This window comes from Pseudorca crassidens, chromosome 14 (assembly GCF_039906515.1).
Source record: "Pseudorca crassidens isolate mPseCra1 chromosome 14, mPseCra1.hap1, whole genome shotgun sequence".
Taxonomy (NCBI): Eukaryota; Metazoa; Chordata; class Mammalia; order Artiodactyla; family Delphinidae; genus Pseudorca; species Pseudorca crassidens.
Genome location: NC_090309.1, coordinates 6,068,990 through 6,082,431, shown reverse-complemented (window position 1 = coordinate 6,082,431; position 13,442 = coordinate 6,068,990). Strand labels below are relative to the sequence as shown.

At 49.7% G+C, this 13,442-nt stretch overlaps 1 protein-coding gene across 1 annotated transcript in view; it reads right to left on the bottom strand.

The window, feature by feature from the left end:
- RFX8 (regulatory factor X8) overlaps nt 1–13,442 on the bottom strand; it is a 50,436-nt gene that overhangs the window by 1,605 nt on the left and 35,389 nt on the right. The window contains 5 exon segments of the mRNA XM_067704125.1: nt 2,743–5,222; nt 5,493–5,494; nt 5,829–5,894; nt 5,897–5,939; nt 9,951–10,014. Coding sequence (XP_067560226.1) covers nt 5,136–5,222; nt 5,493–5,494; nt 5,829–5,894; nt 5,897–5,939; nt 9,951–10,014 — 262 coding nt within the window. The 3' untranslated portion in view covers nt 2,743–5,135.

Sequence of the window (13,442 nt, the reverse complement as noted above, 5' to 3'; positions counted from 1 at the left end):
GCTGAGGACTGCAGCTGCCGCCGGGAGCTGGCTCAAGGGAGGGGAGGCACGGCCCGCCTGCCCCTTGCCCTTTCCCACCTCCCTGTTCCCTTGGCCCCGCTGCGACTCACGAAGGGGAAATGGTAAGAGGGTGTTGATGTATCAGCACAAGCATCCCTTGCGGGCACCACAGGAAAAGCCGGGACAGCCGAAGCGGCCAGGCCTGGTGGACTGCAGTTTAGTGCCTGAGGACAGAGTTAACACAAGAGGGGAGGAGGCCTGCCCCACGTGGAAAGTTCATCTCCTCTCACAGCATTTATGTTGTCCCTCGAAACCTGCCTCTGAGCTTGGAGATCTGTGAGAGGGGCTGGAGAACCTTCCGAAGCAGTGAGCAACTGCAGCTTAAACTTCTTACTAAACAACTGGACAGATTTCAGATGCTGAAGAGAAACACTTTCCAAAAAGTCATGAAGGAGAACGTCCTCAATTCCCTACAACAGAAATGTCAAGACAGGGACCTCCCTGGTGTTCCAGTGATAAAGAATCCGCCTTCTAATGCGGGGGACGCGGGCCTGGTGGACTGCAGTTTAGTGCCTGAGGACAGAGTTAACACAAGAGGGGAGGAGGCCTGCCCCACGTGGAAAGTTCATCTCCTCTCACAGCATTTATGTTGTCCCTCGAAACCTGCCTCTGAGCTTGGAGATCTGTGAGAGGGGCTGGAGAACCTTCCGAAGCAGTGAGCAACTGCAGCTTAAACTTCTTACTAAACAACTGGACAGATTTCAGATGCTGAAGAGAAACACTTTCCAAAAAGTCATGAAGGAGAACGTCCTCAATTCCCTACAACAGAAATGTCAAGACAGGGACCTCCCTGGTGTTCCAGTGATAAAGAATCCGCCTTCTAATGCGGGGGACGCGGGCCTGGTGGACTGCAGTTTAGTGCCTGAGGACAGAGTTAACACAAGAGGGGAGGAGGCCTGCCCCACGTGGAAAGTTCATCTCCTCTCACAGCATTTATGTTGTCCCTCGAAACCTGCCTCTGAGCTTGGAGATCTGTGAGAGGGGCTGGAGAACCTTCCGAAGCAGTGAGCAACTGCAGCTTAAACTTCTTACTAAACAACTGGACAGATTTCAGATGCTGAAGAGAAACACTTTCCAAAAAGTCATGAAGGAGAACGTCCTCAATTCCCTACAACAGAAATGTCAAGACAGGGACCTCCCTGGTGTTCCAGTGATAAAGAATCCGCCTTCTAATGCGGGGGACGCGGGTTCGAAGCCTGGGAACCCTGGTCCGGGAGCTAAGATCCCACACGCCGCGGGGGCAATTAAGTCCGCGCACCGCAACTAAGACATGACGCAGCCTAAAAGAAGTGTCAAGACATGTGACTGCCGGCCGGTGTGGACGGCCTCTGGTTACGAGTGGCCGCAGTTCACGTGAGCCACAGACAGAGAGAGAGAGGCCAGGTCTCCACCTGCCGAGGGCTCCGCTACCGCACAGCCCTGGCCACTGCCCACTGGGCAGAATATCAGGCTGGAGAAGCTGGAATCGGAATTCTTCCCAAGATTTCCAAGTATTGATAACTGATTCAAAACTTTAAACACCCCAAATGCTGGCCAGTACGGGGTGGGGGGCAGGAGGGGAGTTCAAACCAAAATATTTAAGGGCTGGACCCAGCCTCCAGTTTTCAACCTTTGTGGTAAAAATTTAGAAGCCCTGGATTTTTTTTTCCCTAAGAAAATAATAAAATAAAAGGTAAAAGTTCATGACTAGCTTAAGGGGAGCACATTTTCACTGTAGAAATTATATATAATTGACCCCCAAACTACAATAATCACTCCAGAGCTTAAAAAACAAACCCACAAGGCCTGGCAGTTATATATAATGCAAAGCAGCTACTCCAATTACTCCTTTTAAAAAGCTCTCTTTTGGCTGAAATAGCAGAGGAAGAAGTCTGACTCAGTTCAGGGTTCACGGGTCACCGGAGCCACAGGTCACCATGTGCACTGGCTTTTTCTCTACATGAGCTAACTCAGATTCTCAGTGAATTCAGAAAGAAAAGCTGAGTCTTAGGGAAAGATCCAAGGCTCACGGTCCATGGGCCCCACGACTGCCTCCTCGGAAGGTCTGAGGTCCACGGACACCGCCGAGAGTGAGGGCTGCGGGTCTAACCCCAGCATCTGGTACCAATTTCTGGGAAGGATGCAAACCGGCGCCTCGAAGGAGCATCCTCCTACTTTGTACGGCTGCCCGTCGTAGCATTTAAGGAGCTGGCACACGTCAGGCAATGACACGAGCATGACCGTGTCCTGCTGCAGAGATTTCCAGAAGGACGTGAGTGAGTCCTCCACCCGATGTGAAGAACAGAACGTATCTCTGAACGCTCGTTTTGCGCCTGGTGAGGCCTATCCAGCCCACCTGCCCCTGACTCTTCACCAGCCCCAAATGGTAACAGAATGAATTTCATTCCAACCCACGTCAAGCTCTGCCTATTGGCTTTTCCAAGCTGTACCTCAGAAGTGATTCTCCACCCATCAGAGACCACCTGCCAGCTGGGCGGGAGAACGTGGACCACCTTTTCCTGAGGCGTCTTCGGGAAGGAAGGCTGTTTCTGACCACAAGGGGGCTCCTACTGATTACAACAGGATGAGGATCAGGGCCCAGGGGTAAAAACCAGAGTTTAGAATAAATTTTCATTGACTGATTGACCCCCTCAATTATTTTTCAGCTCAGGAAGAAGTGTAACCGTATGGAATCAAAGATACCTCGGGGGCTTCCCTGGTGGCGCAGTGGTTGGGAGTCCACCTGCCGATGCAGGGGACACGGGCTCGTGCCCCGGTCCGGGAAGATCCCACATGCCGCGGAGCGGCTGGGCCTGTGCGCCATGGCCGCTGGGCCTGCGCGTCCGGAGCCTGTGCTCCGCAACGGGAGAGGCCACAACAGTGAGAGGCCCGCGTACCACAAAAAAAAAAAAAAAAAAGATACCTCGGGACTTCCCTGGTGGTCCAGTGGGTAAGACTCCACCTTCCCAACGCACGGGGCCCGGGTTTGATCCCTGGTCAGGGAACTAGATCCTGCATGCGTGCCGTAACTAAGAGCTCGCATGCCACAACTAAGACCCAGTGCAGCCGAAATAAATAAATGAATACTAAAAAAAAAAAAAAAGACTTCCTCCTTGACATCATGTCAGGATTCACCTAAGGACGGAGTAGACCAAAGGGATCTGGTGGGATTCTGTTGCACCAAGGAGCCTTCTTTAAGGACTTCTGTGGACAGCTTCTGTTTTGTTCTCCCCCATGCTGACTTTTCAGAGTCCATCTTTGGTCCAGGTGGCCAACCTGAGTTGTCAGCTCATGAGGACTCTTGCCTTTGGGGATTCCTGCAGCTCAGATATTCTGAGACATCACAATACTGACCCCAGGGCCCTCCAGTGACCCCAGGCAAGAGGCTGTTCCTTCTGTGCAGGCTGTCAAGGGAGTGAGGTCCGACCCTGGACTCATCTGATTTTCAACTCTCTTCTAGAGAAGACGTCTCCCAAGAGACTCATAGATACTTAACGAAAAAGACAAGAGTGGGATGAGCAGGATGTGTTAATCCTTCGACTCCCAGGCTGGAGGCTTTTGGGGCTCGCGGGTCTGGATGAGACAGCACCACCTCCGCTCACTCCCCCAGCACCCATGTCCCAAATCGTCTAATCCCGGTGTGTCTGCTTCAGAAATATTTCTGATTGGTCCCGCTTTCTCTCTGACGTCACTGTCATTGGATCTCCCGATCCAACCCTCCTTCCTTCTCACCTTGACTGCGACAAAACCTCCTCCGCACCCTCTGCTCCAATATGGCCCTTGGATGTCACTGCCAACCCGTCTCCTCAGTAAGTCAGGGTCTTCCAGAGGCCCTTCCTGGCACCGGCCGATTCCCACCTCCCCTCTGGCTTCTCTCCTTTCGAGATAAATCCGGCCACAGCGACCTTCTTGTCCTGTGATGCCGGTGACCATCCTGCTGCCTTCGTCTGCACCACTGATTCCGCCTGGAATCCCTTTTCTACCCCATTTCGAATCTGTTGAACATCTGCTTTTCTAAGAGAGTTCCCAGCAACGTGGCCTCCCCCGGGGAGCCTGCTCCAGCTGTCTCTGTTCCTCTTCCCTTGGGCACCCAGAACAGTCCATCACACTGTGTTCTAGAACTTTCCATACGGTATCATATTCATTGGCGTACATCGTTCCTTTCAGTACCAGACTATAAGCTTCTCCAGCCTCCTGGGGAATACCTTCCTAGTTCCAGAAACGGTGCTGGTCACAGGGTAAGAATTCAGTTAGTACTTGATGAAGCAATGAAGGCAAGAAGGAATAGATTTCTTTTTTTAAAAAAATTTTTGGCCACGCCATACAGCATGTGGGATCTTAGTTCCCTGACCAGGGATCAAACCCACGCCCCCTGCATTGGAAGGGTGGAGTCTTAACCACTGGAGCGCCAGGGAAGTTCCAAGAAGGAATGGATTAGCTGTCCAACGTGCATGGATGTTGATAACACAGCATTAACAGGCCAGGGGCCACTCTGAAGACAGCGTGGTCCCTCCCTCCCTCCGCTGCTTTACACAAAGTACAAAATGCGTTCATGCTGAGTGAATATTATCTCCCAAAGCTGAAGTGCTTAGAACACGGAGGCCTCAGAAAACAACTTTTAAGAGTGCACTTGCTTCCCTGGATTTTCATTTTCTATATAAAAGCCAGAATTCACAATGGTTAAGAGATTTGCTCGTGTCTTCCACAGTCAATTCTAGAATAAAATCCAATCATCACGATACCCGTGTCAGAGCACCCTTCTTGTTCAGTCAGCATGGACCCATGACGGCTCTGAAGCATCCCTGAGGATTCCAGGGTAAGTCGCGTTACCAATACTGTGCTCCAAATCAGCTGGAATTAGGATCTAAAAATAGCTGAATTTTTATTTAAAGTGTAAAGTGATCCGTATGAGCACCTTGCAACCTTTCCAGATGATTAAACTGAATAAAAATACACCTTCAAGAGCTCACTGACTATAAAACAGCTGCATTCTTAGCACTTCAGGCAATGAATTCCCACCAGACATCCCTCCAGGGGTCTTTTCCAGTAGAAAGGTTAAGAACAAGTCATAAATGCTGGTATTTTGCAGCTCAAACCTACTCTTCTCTCTCCAGTTCTTGGTTCCTCACGTTCTGTAAAATGTCTTGACAATAGTTGCAGTATTCGTCAGCGAGAAAGGCCATCTAGGGAGGATATGGAGAATCATTTCAGTTTGCAGCCCACTTCCAGAATGAACTGCTCCTCAAAGACCTTTCTGAGGCCCTGAGATGCTGCATGGGTTGCTATTTGGCTATGACAGCAGCCGGGCTCTTGCCTGGGGCCGCGGGTTTTTTAGCTATGTGGAGTCATGCATCACTTATTGGCCTGAAATTGATGGAGTTCCATTGTTGATGCCATGACTCGTACATTTCCAGGATCTGCACCACCCACTCTAAAGGCCACCGGTCTTTGACCACTGTCTCCCCTAACCCCAATTTCTCCCTCCACATCCCCCAGCCCAGGTTCCAGGAAATGCACATATGTGTTCCCTGCTCTGTCACGGGGAGGCCCTCATTCTAAAAGATGACAACGTGGTCCCACGTGGAGCCTTGCTATAGGACGTGAAGAGAAGTCCTGAGTTTCCTGACCACCATCAAGCCCAGGAGGGAATGCTGGTTCTCCCTGGTCTGGGAGAAAGCAAACATTACTCCATCTGGTACGACTATGGTCACAGGCAAACTAAGAAGCCAGTTACTGCCCCCAGGTGGCCAAGGCGTGAACGTTAAACTCCCCGATGCATGCAGGCCTACTATTCTGTAGGAGAAGCTTGTCTGCCAGTTCCTGCTCCCAGAACGGACTTCTCCCGAACTCCGACAAGGCGACCCAACTGGGCCTGTCTTATTCGGCGAATGACTGTCACCCTAAAAACCACTTACACGTGGATTCTTTCTTTAAGCCAGGTGATAATTACACTGCTGCTGTGGAGTAATCTTTTATCCACACCTCTGGACACACTGTTGATCCCAGCAATTTTCCCTTTTATTTCACTGCAAAAAATAACCTTCCTCTGTAAGTCTACAAACTACAGTCACCAGGGAGGAATTAGGATTTAACATATTGCACTCTTACTGCCGTGTATTACAAACACTGAATAGTGACGTACAATAGAAATATTACCTATGGATAATCTGATGCCATAAGTACATTCTACAACTCTTGTCTATCTCATTGTCCCTCCCTGAACTACAACCATATCCTGTCTGGGTCACCGTGCCTGGATTATACAAATGGTGAGTCATATAGAAAATCTCAGGGCCTAACGGACAAGGAAAATGAGGGGCACAGACTTTCCTTTAGAAGAACAGATTGCAGAACGTAAAACCTTTCCATCAAGGATGGAAAAAGGCAACATGAGGAAAGCGAATTCAATATTCCTGCCTTTTGTCATCCCTGCTGTTCTCCCCGCCTCCCCTCCCCACCCCCTCCTCCCCCAGAGCAAGGGGAGGCACATGCTCCCGGTTTGAATGAAGGACATCAACTGTATTTGAACTGATTTCTTCAGGATTTTCCCAGACGCCTTTTGAATAGCTTCCACTTTAATAGAGTAGGTGAAAGCATCCCTGGGGGTTGGAAGTTAAGCAGCTAAGCCTGCTGGACTGCAGCTGGTGGTGGTGGGGGGGGGGCGGCTGGCTCCCTTTCATTTCCTCCAACCTAATGGCCCGCTGTGTGGCAGCACAGTTCCAAGGTCAGGAGCTCCTCCTGTGCTCTCTCCGTTCTTATGCGCTCAGAGCCTTACCGAGCTACTCGCTTATATCTTGCTAGTAGATCGTTTATGTGGGTTTGCAGTAGGCTCTTGTCTACAAGCCACTGGAGGCCAGAGCGGCCTTCTGAACCGCCAGCCCCTATCCTTAGGGCTAGGAGTGCCCCCAGCTGCGCGCTGCACCCACAGAGAACAGCCACCGCCAGCTTTCTCCTGAGCTGATGCTTCCCTGTTATCAGCCAATATCACATTGAAGTCTGGGGGCGTTTAGGGTCACACTCAACAGTCTCCTGAAGGACTTAAAATCTGTTACTTCTCAACTCTTTTGTGGTCCTGAACCCCTTTGAGCACGTGATGAAAACAAATGACCTTCTCCCCAGAAAAATGCACAGTATGCACTACATGCTGTGAAGATGCCAAGTTAAACTCCCGTTGTTAATATCTTTGGAAGAAAGTAGGGGTGTAAATGTCTAAATAAATAAAGCAGTAGCACAGAAAGGTGATAGATCAAGAGGCATCATTCCATGGGGTGCTGTGTGGTTTCCACTGGGGGCTGTTCCACCCTCATTCCTACCATTAACATTGGCAACATTCAGAGTCCTCTGATGGGTACACTTCCAGGATGTGCGTTGGGGGGACGATGCTCAGGCTGGTCATCAGGAAGGATGGGGCTGTTGCATGGACTTCACTGGCCTGGCCACCAGTGCTTCTACTGGAGAAGAATTGAGGGATCCTCCTTTCCAACCCTGGGCTACTCTCTCCCCTCACACTGCACGATCCTAACCACGTCCACTTTCTCCGCAGCACACATGACCTCCCGGGCTCATCAATGCTCTCCTGACACTGATTCTGCCAGTATCCAAGCTCGTGTTTCTCAAGGGTGGCCCTGAAACCAACTACATCAGGATTCCTGGGGTGCTTGAGGTTCATATCGCTATGAATCACATGAAGCCAGAAATCTCTCGCTTTAAGCAGCTCCCCAGGTGAGCCTTATGCATCGCAAGCTGAGACTGCAGCTCCGGGCAGGCTGTGTCGTCCAACTCTGCAGAAACCCCTACATTAAACACGGCGACTTCTAATTAGAATTCAAAATTCTAATTTCCGATACTTCACAGTTTCACCTGTGCAGAAGAAGTCATCTGAAAACACAGTACTGTCAGAATGGAAAGGGAAGCTACGGCCAAAAATAATAAGAAGTAAATTCAATGCATTCCTGAAGTCAATTCCTTTTGGGCTCTTCCTGTGAAAAGAACTGATCTTTCAGAAAAAAGAAAAAAACCATAAATTGAAATCTTTTCTTCCTAATATAAACAATCAGAAATCTAAAGGGAGCGAGTGTCTGGTGCAGAACTACTAAAGTCTGAATCTCTGCAGGACAAGGCATTCAGGAAAGAATCAGGGGGGATTCCTGTTCTGGAGGAATAATTCAGCAAAATGACAAAGAAAAAAGTGAGAAATTCTATTCAGATTTTTTAGGTGTATTAAATACAGCTTGGGATCTTCAGGAGACCCAAGAAAAGCCATTGGGGTTATCATCATTCATTTATTCTGCCCACCTTTAGTGAGCACGTACTAAGTGTCAGCCCCTGGAGAAACGCTGGAGGACCTTCCTGTCATCACCTGTCCCTTTAGGCACCACCTGCCACCCCTGAGTTACTCTATTGATTCTCTTGATGCCTCCTGTCCTTCCTGCACTCTTGAAGACACTGCTCCCAGAATTATCACCCCCAAAGCAAATGTATCCTGTCATTCTGCTTCTGAAGATGCCTCAGTGGTTTTCCCACCGTCTCCTGGGCGACACCCAAATTCCCCAGCCTGGCACTGACAAGCTGTCCACCACCCGGACCTCGTGTTGAGTCTACTTCTCCCCGACATCCTCACTTCTGGTTCTCACTGCCCGCACACCCCCCAGCATGAACGCAAGCTACATACACCCTCAAGGTCAACACCTCCTAAAAAGAGGACCTCAGCAACTCTGTCCAGGACCAGCTCAAGGGCAGCAAGATAGGTGGAATAACAGCTCCTCGAAAACGCCCACATCCTAGTCCCTGGAACCTTATGTGGCGAAGGGGCTTTGCAGATGTGATTACGGTTAAGGACCCTGAGATGGGGAGATGATCCTGGATCCTCCAGGTGGCCCCAATGTAATCACGAGGGTCCTTAAAAGCACAGAGCCTTTCCCAGCTGCAGAGAGCCAGAGAGATGGTGTCATGAGAAGGACTCAGCCTGCCTTTGCTGGCTGAGGAAGTGGCCACAAGCCAAGGAATGTGGGCAGCCTCTAGAAGCTGGAAAAGGCCGGGAATAGATTCTCCCCTCCAGGTCCCCCAGAAGGAATGTAGCCCTGTCAACCCCTTGCCCTTAGCCTGGTGAGAACTAGTCAGACTCATAACTTCTAGAAATTTTAGATAATAAGCTTGTGTTAAGTCATGAAATTTGTGCTAGTATGTTACAGCAGCAACAGGAAACAAACACAGGCCACCTCTTCCATGAAGCCTTCCCTAATTACTCCTGGCCCACATCCTTCCTCCCTCCCTCCCTGTGGAGTTCCCAATCCCCCTGTAGCAGGCACGGGCCCCTCACAGCACACCCATAGTTTTATGTCTGTCTTAGCTCCCCAGCTACGAAACTGTATTCTATTCAAGTTTAGGGAATATCCTTTTTGTTTCTTTGTTTTTACTTTTCTTTCACACCCCATTCAGCTCTCAAGAGGGTCACAAAACAGGCTTTTCAAAGGGTGTATACTCAACGCCACTTGTCATATCAAAGTGCTATCCTGTCATCCTGGGCAACCAAAGAAAAGTTCACCTCGTGATGTCACAGATTACCTATTCATAGTTCTGGTGTCCTAATTCAAAGAGTTATAAATGTAACTGGAGACACTTTCACACAGATCTGTTGCTAATAACCTATGCTTCTTTTCTAATTATAGCAGAAGAAACACTGTTAAACAGCTGATGAGTAGCTAGGTAGTTTCTTCCTGAGGACAGGGACCTCCTCTGTCCCCTCACGTCGTGTGTACACAGTGGACACGCAACAGTCCTGGCTGGAGGGGTGAGTGGTTGAGGGCTGCCCATAATAAGAATGTGACACACAGGAAAACAGTTGCATCTAATTCAGCAATTTCTGAATATTCCAGGGTCTATCATACAAATCTATTTTATTCAACACTCACTGCTCCTTCTTCTTGGAGAATGCTGTTATAATTAGTAGATTTTTCAAAGGCAACGACGTCTCCACTGTGACATAACAGATAACACAGAAATAATTTCAGTCAGACACCCATTTCTGAGCATAAGCATAGTTTCTTTTCTTTCCTTTTTTTTTTTTTGCGGTACGCGGGCCTCTCACTGCTGTGGCCTCTCCCGTTGCGGAGCACAGTCTCCGGACACGCAGGCTCAGTGGCCATGGCTCACGGGCCCAGCCGCTCCGCGGCATGTGGGATCTTCCCGGACCGGGGCACGAACCCGCGTCCCCTGCATCGGCAGGCGGACTCTCAACCACTGCGCCATCAGGGAAGCCCGCATAAAGTTTCTTTTGCAGTGAGTTATTCGTTGGGGGGTAACTTTGATTTCGAAACCCTCCTCCAAGTTTCTTTCCACAACTGCTGATTATCACCCGCTTAGTTTTTTTTTTAAATCCATTTCTGTAACTGGGACAACCACGTATTTATTTTTATAGGTTTATTCCCTTCAGAAACAAGAATATGATGTCATCATGGGTAGGACTTGCTCCAGTGAGAAAAGAAAAATTATCATGGAAATGAAGTCTTCTATTTTCTGATTTGGGGCTTTGAAAATGACGTGCTCAGAAACGATAACATCCTCTGAGCTGATGGATGAAGCAGGTCAGCTTCCCAGAACAAGGAAACTGAGAATGAATAATAAGATGTAAGTTCCATGCCACCATGTCTCTTGGGTTCACATATCGTACTGGAGACGTTTATTTATATGTCGCAGAGAACAGATTCAGTTCTATCCATGTGGTGTGGGGCATTTCCCCTTTAATTGTGGGCATCGAGAAACTGGGAGCCCAGGGCCCCCCACTTTGCACAGGAAATGTGCATCGTCCAGATGCCGGAGGTGGTGGCTTCTCCACGCCCTGCCCAGAGCTGTGGCTGCGGCTTCCACTCCCGCACATGTCCTCACGCCTGACTGTGTGAATTCTACGTAAATATGCAAAGAGGAAGGTAGCCGGTGAATGCTCTGCTTCTGGAAGCAAGACCATGGTCTTCAAGGCAGGGGTGGCCTGGGGCGGAGTGGGAGTCAGAGGGGAGTGGAGGAAAATGGCTTTCATCTCACACAGGAAGATCCTACATCCCCTCCCAGCCTCTCTACAGCCCTGGGAGCTCTCTTCTGAAGGTTTGGGTCAGTCCATTCTCCATGGAAATCTGGACAAAAAACTTGATACCCACGTGATCAATGTTTCTGCATGATATTCTATTTCAAAACAGGGCAGAGAGATTCAGGGTCTGCCTACATGCCCACTAAAAAGCCACCCTCTTCACTGTTCAGTAGGAGTTGTTATCACAACAGGAAGTGTACTGTGGACTGCTCATTGGCAAGAGGGTTTCAGGACGTGGAATCTGTTCAACCTGGAGGAGATCCAGGATGATGGATTGACGGAGAATCTGAGATGTCTCGGGAGTTCCATCTGTCATGTCTCAATGACATCTTGGGTAGGTGTGGACGACGACGGAGTTTCTCCAGGTAAAATCTGTGAACAGCCCACGGCCACAAAGATCCTGAGACATTCCAGCAACGAAAACAACAAGCGGCAATCACCGCCTGAAAGCATAAAACCTAGAGTGAAGGAAGACAAGGGATGTCAGAAACCAAGGCTCATTGGATAAAGGGCTAATAGCAAAGGAATCCAAGTAGGAACACAGGATCATCAGCCTTTAAGAGATGCTTAAGGATCACTTGTGAGGCTTCCGTCGGCTGAACTGGAGGGAGAGCAGTTTCTCTATGATCCACGGCTGTTCTCCTGCTGCCCCTAATATGTCTTCTTTGGAAAATGAATGTAAGACCGTGAATGTATTCCGCTCCATCCGTCCATTTCTCATTCATGCGTCCGTTATTTACTGCGCACCTACTATGTGCGGGCATCACGCTAGGCCCTGGGGGACACAGCTGTGGTCGTGATGGACAAGGTCTGCCCTCTGAGAGGTTACAGCCCGTGGAGGAGAAAAGCTGTTAACACGAATAATTGCCAAGTCGTTGTTATGACAGCTAAAGTACAGGCTGTCAGGGGAATCTACGTCAGAGGGCCCGTCCTCTTCTCGTATTAGCTCAACAGTTTAGGGGCCTATAAACTGGCAGCTTGATCAGCTCAGGGGAGCCCCCCTGTGACTGGTCAGTGTGCTTTGGTTGGTACTTATCACAGCCCTGCGCTTGGAGGGCGCTTACTGAAGTCTTTGGGTGGTAACAGCCATCTTCCTGGGACATTCCTTTGGGTACTCAGGGATCTGGGAGCCAGAAGGCCTGGTTTCTGACTTAAAGGGAGGACGAGGGAAACCCTCCACCTTATGGCTCACCCCTCCCCCAGCCCTGACTCAGGCAGCTTTGGAGGCTAAGCCACTGAGAGCGATACTCAGTAATTTGGGATTTGTAAGTGAAACTCCCAAGTCTCTGCCATCGGTTCAATGTAGAGTATGAGTTGAACTCAACAGCCTTTGAAAGGAGGGTAGTGTTACAAGGGGACTCCTCGCCATGCAGAAGCCTGTGTGAGGCCGACAAGGGGACGCAATGCTGCTATCCTCACTGGGGAGATATGCAAGTTTTGTAGCACTTAATTGGGGGATTTTATGCACTGAGACAACAATAATGGGAAACAGAAATTTGTCAACCTCACGGAGAGATTCGGTCACCTGTTACAAAGTCCTCATCTCCACGTAGCCAGACGACGATAGCTCTCTTGTGCAAAGGAACGGAGAAGGCTGTCTCTTCCCACCTTTGGAAGGTCCTCATTCAATAAATGGCTCATCACATGGGTCAACATGTAGGTTCAGTAAGATCTTAATTATCTATTTTAAAAACTACCTAGTTGCAGAGGTCCCATGCTAGCCAAGAGGCATTAAACCTGCAGGAGACAGAGGGTGGCAACGTTAGAGCCAGGCTACACAGCAGCTGAGCAGACAACAGCTGCCGGTGACCAGCCCTACTACCAGGGAAGGTCCGTGCAGGGCCAGGTCAAGGGCGTCGGCGCCCACAGCATCTGGCCGAGTGAACACTGCAGTGCTGACTGTGCTCTGATCTTGCAGGTCAGGCTGGGCTAGGCTAGAAGGGGCGACCGTGGCAGCCAGGTGCCCCACCGAGGGGTCTTCCACCCGAGAGCAGGGGCGCTCAGGGTGAAGGGCTGAAGCAGGACTGGAGGGAATACTTTTAGCTCTCAGGGTCCAGCCAGGATGGCCTCGTGTTCTGGAAGGGGGGGCGGTCACTGTCCCTGTGTCATTTCCCGTGTGTGGTTCCGATTCAGTCCTTCGGGCCATTTATTAGGTTGTGATCCAAAGCACAGTCATTGTGAAAACAGGGCTCTAAGAAAACCACAGCAAACACCCAGAGCTGACCTTGCTGGGAAGCAAGTGCTTCCAGCTCAAAAGGACGTCTTCTTCCATCATCCTCTGAGGCCTGAGATGCTTTATTTTAAACATTTTTTAAATTATTTT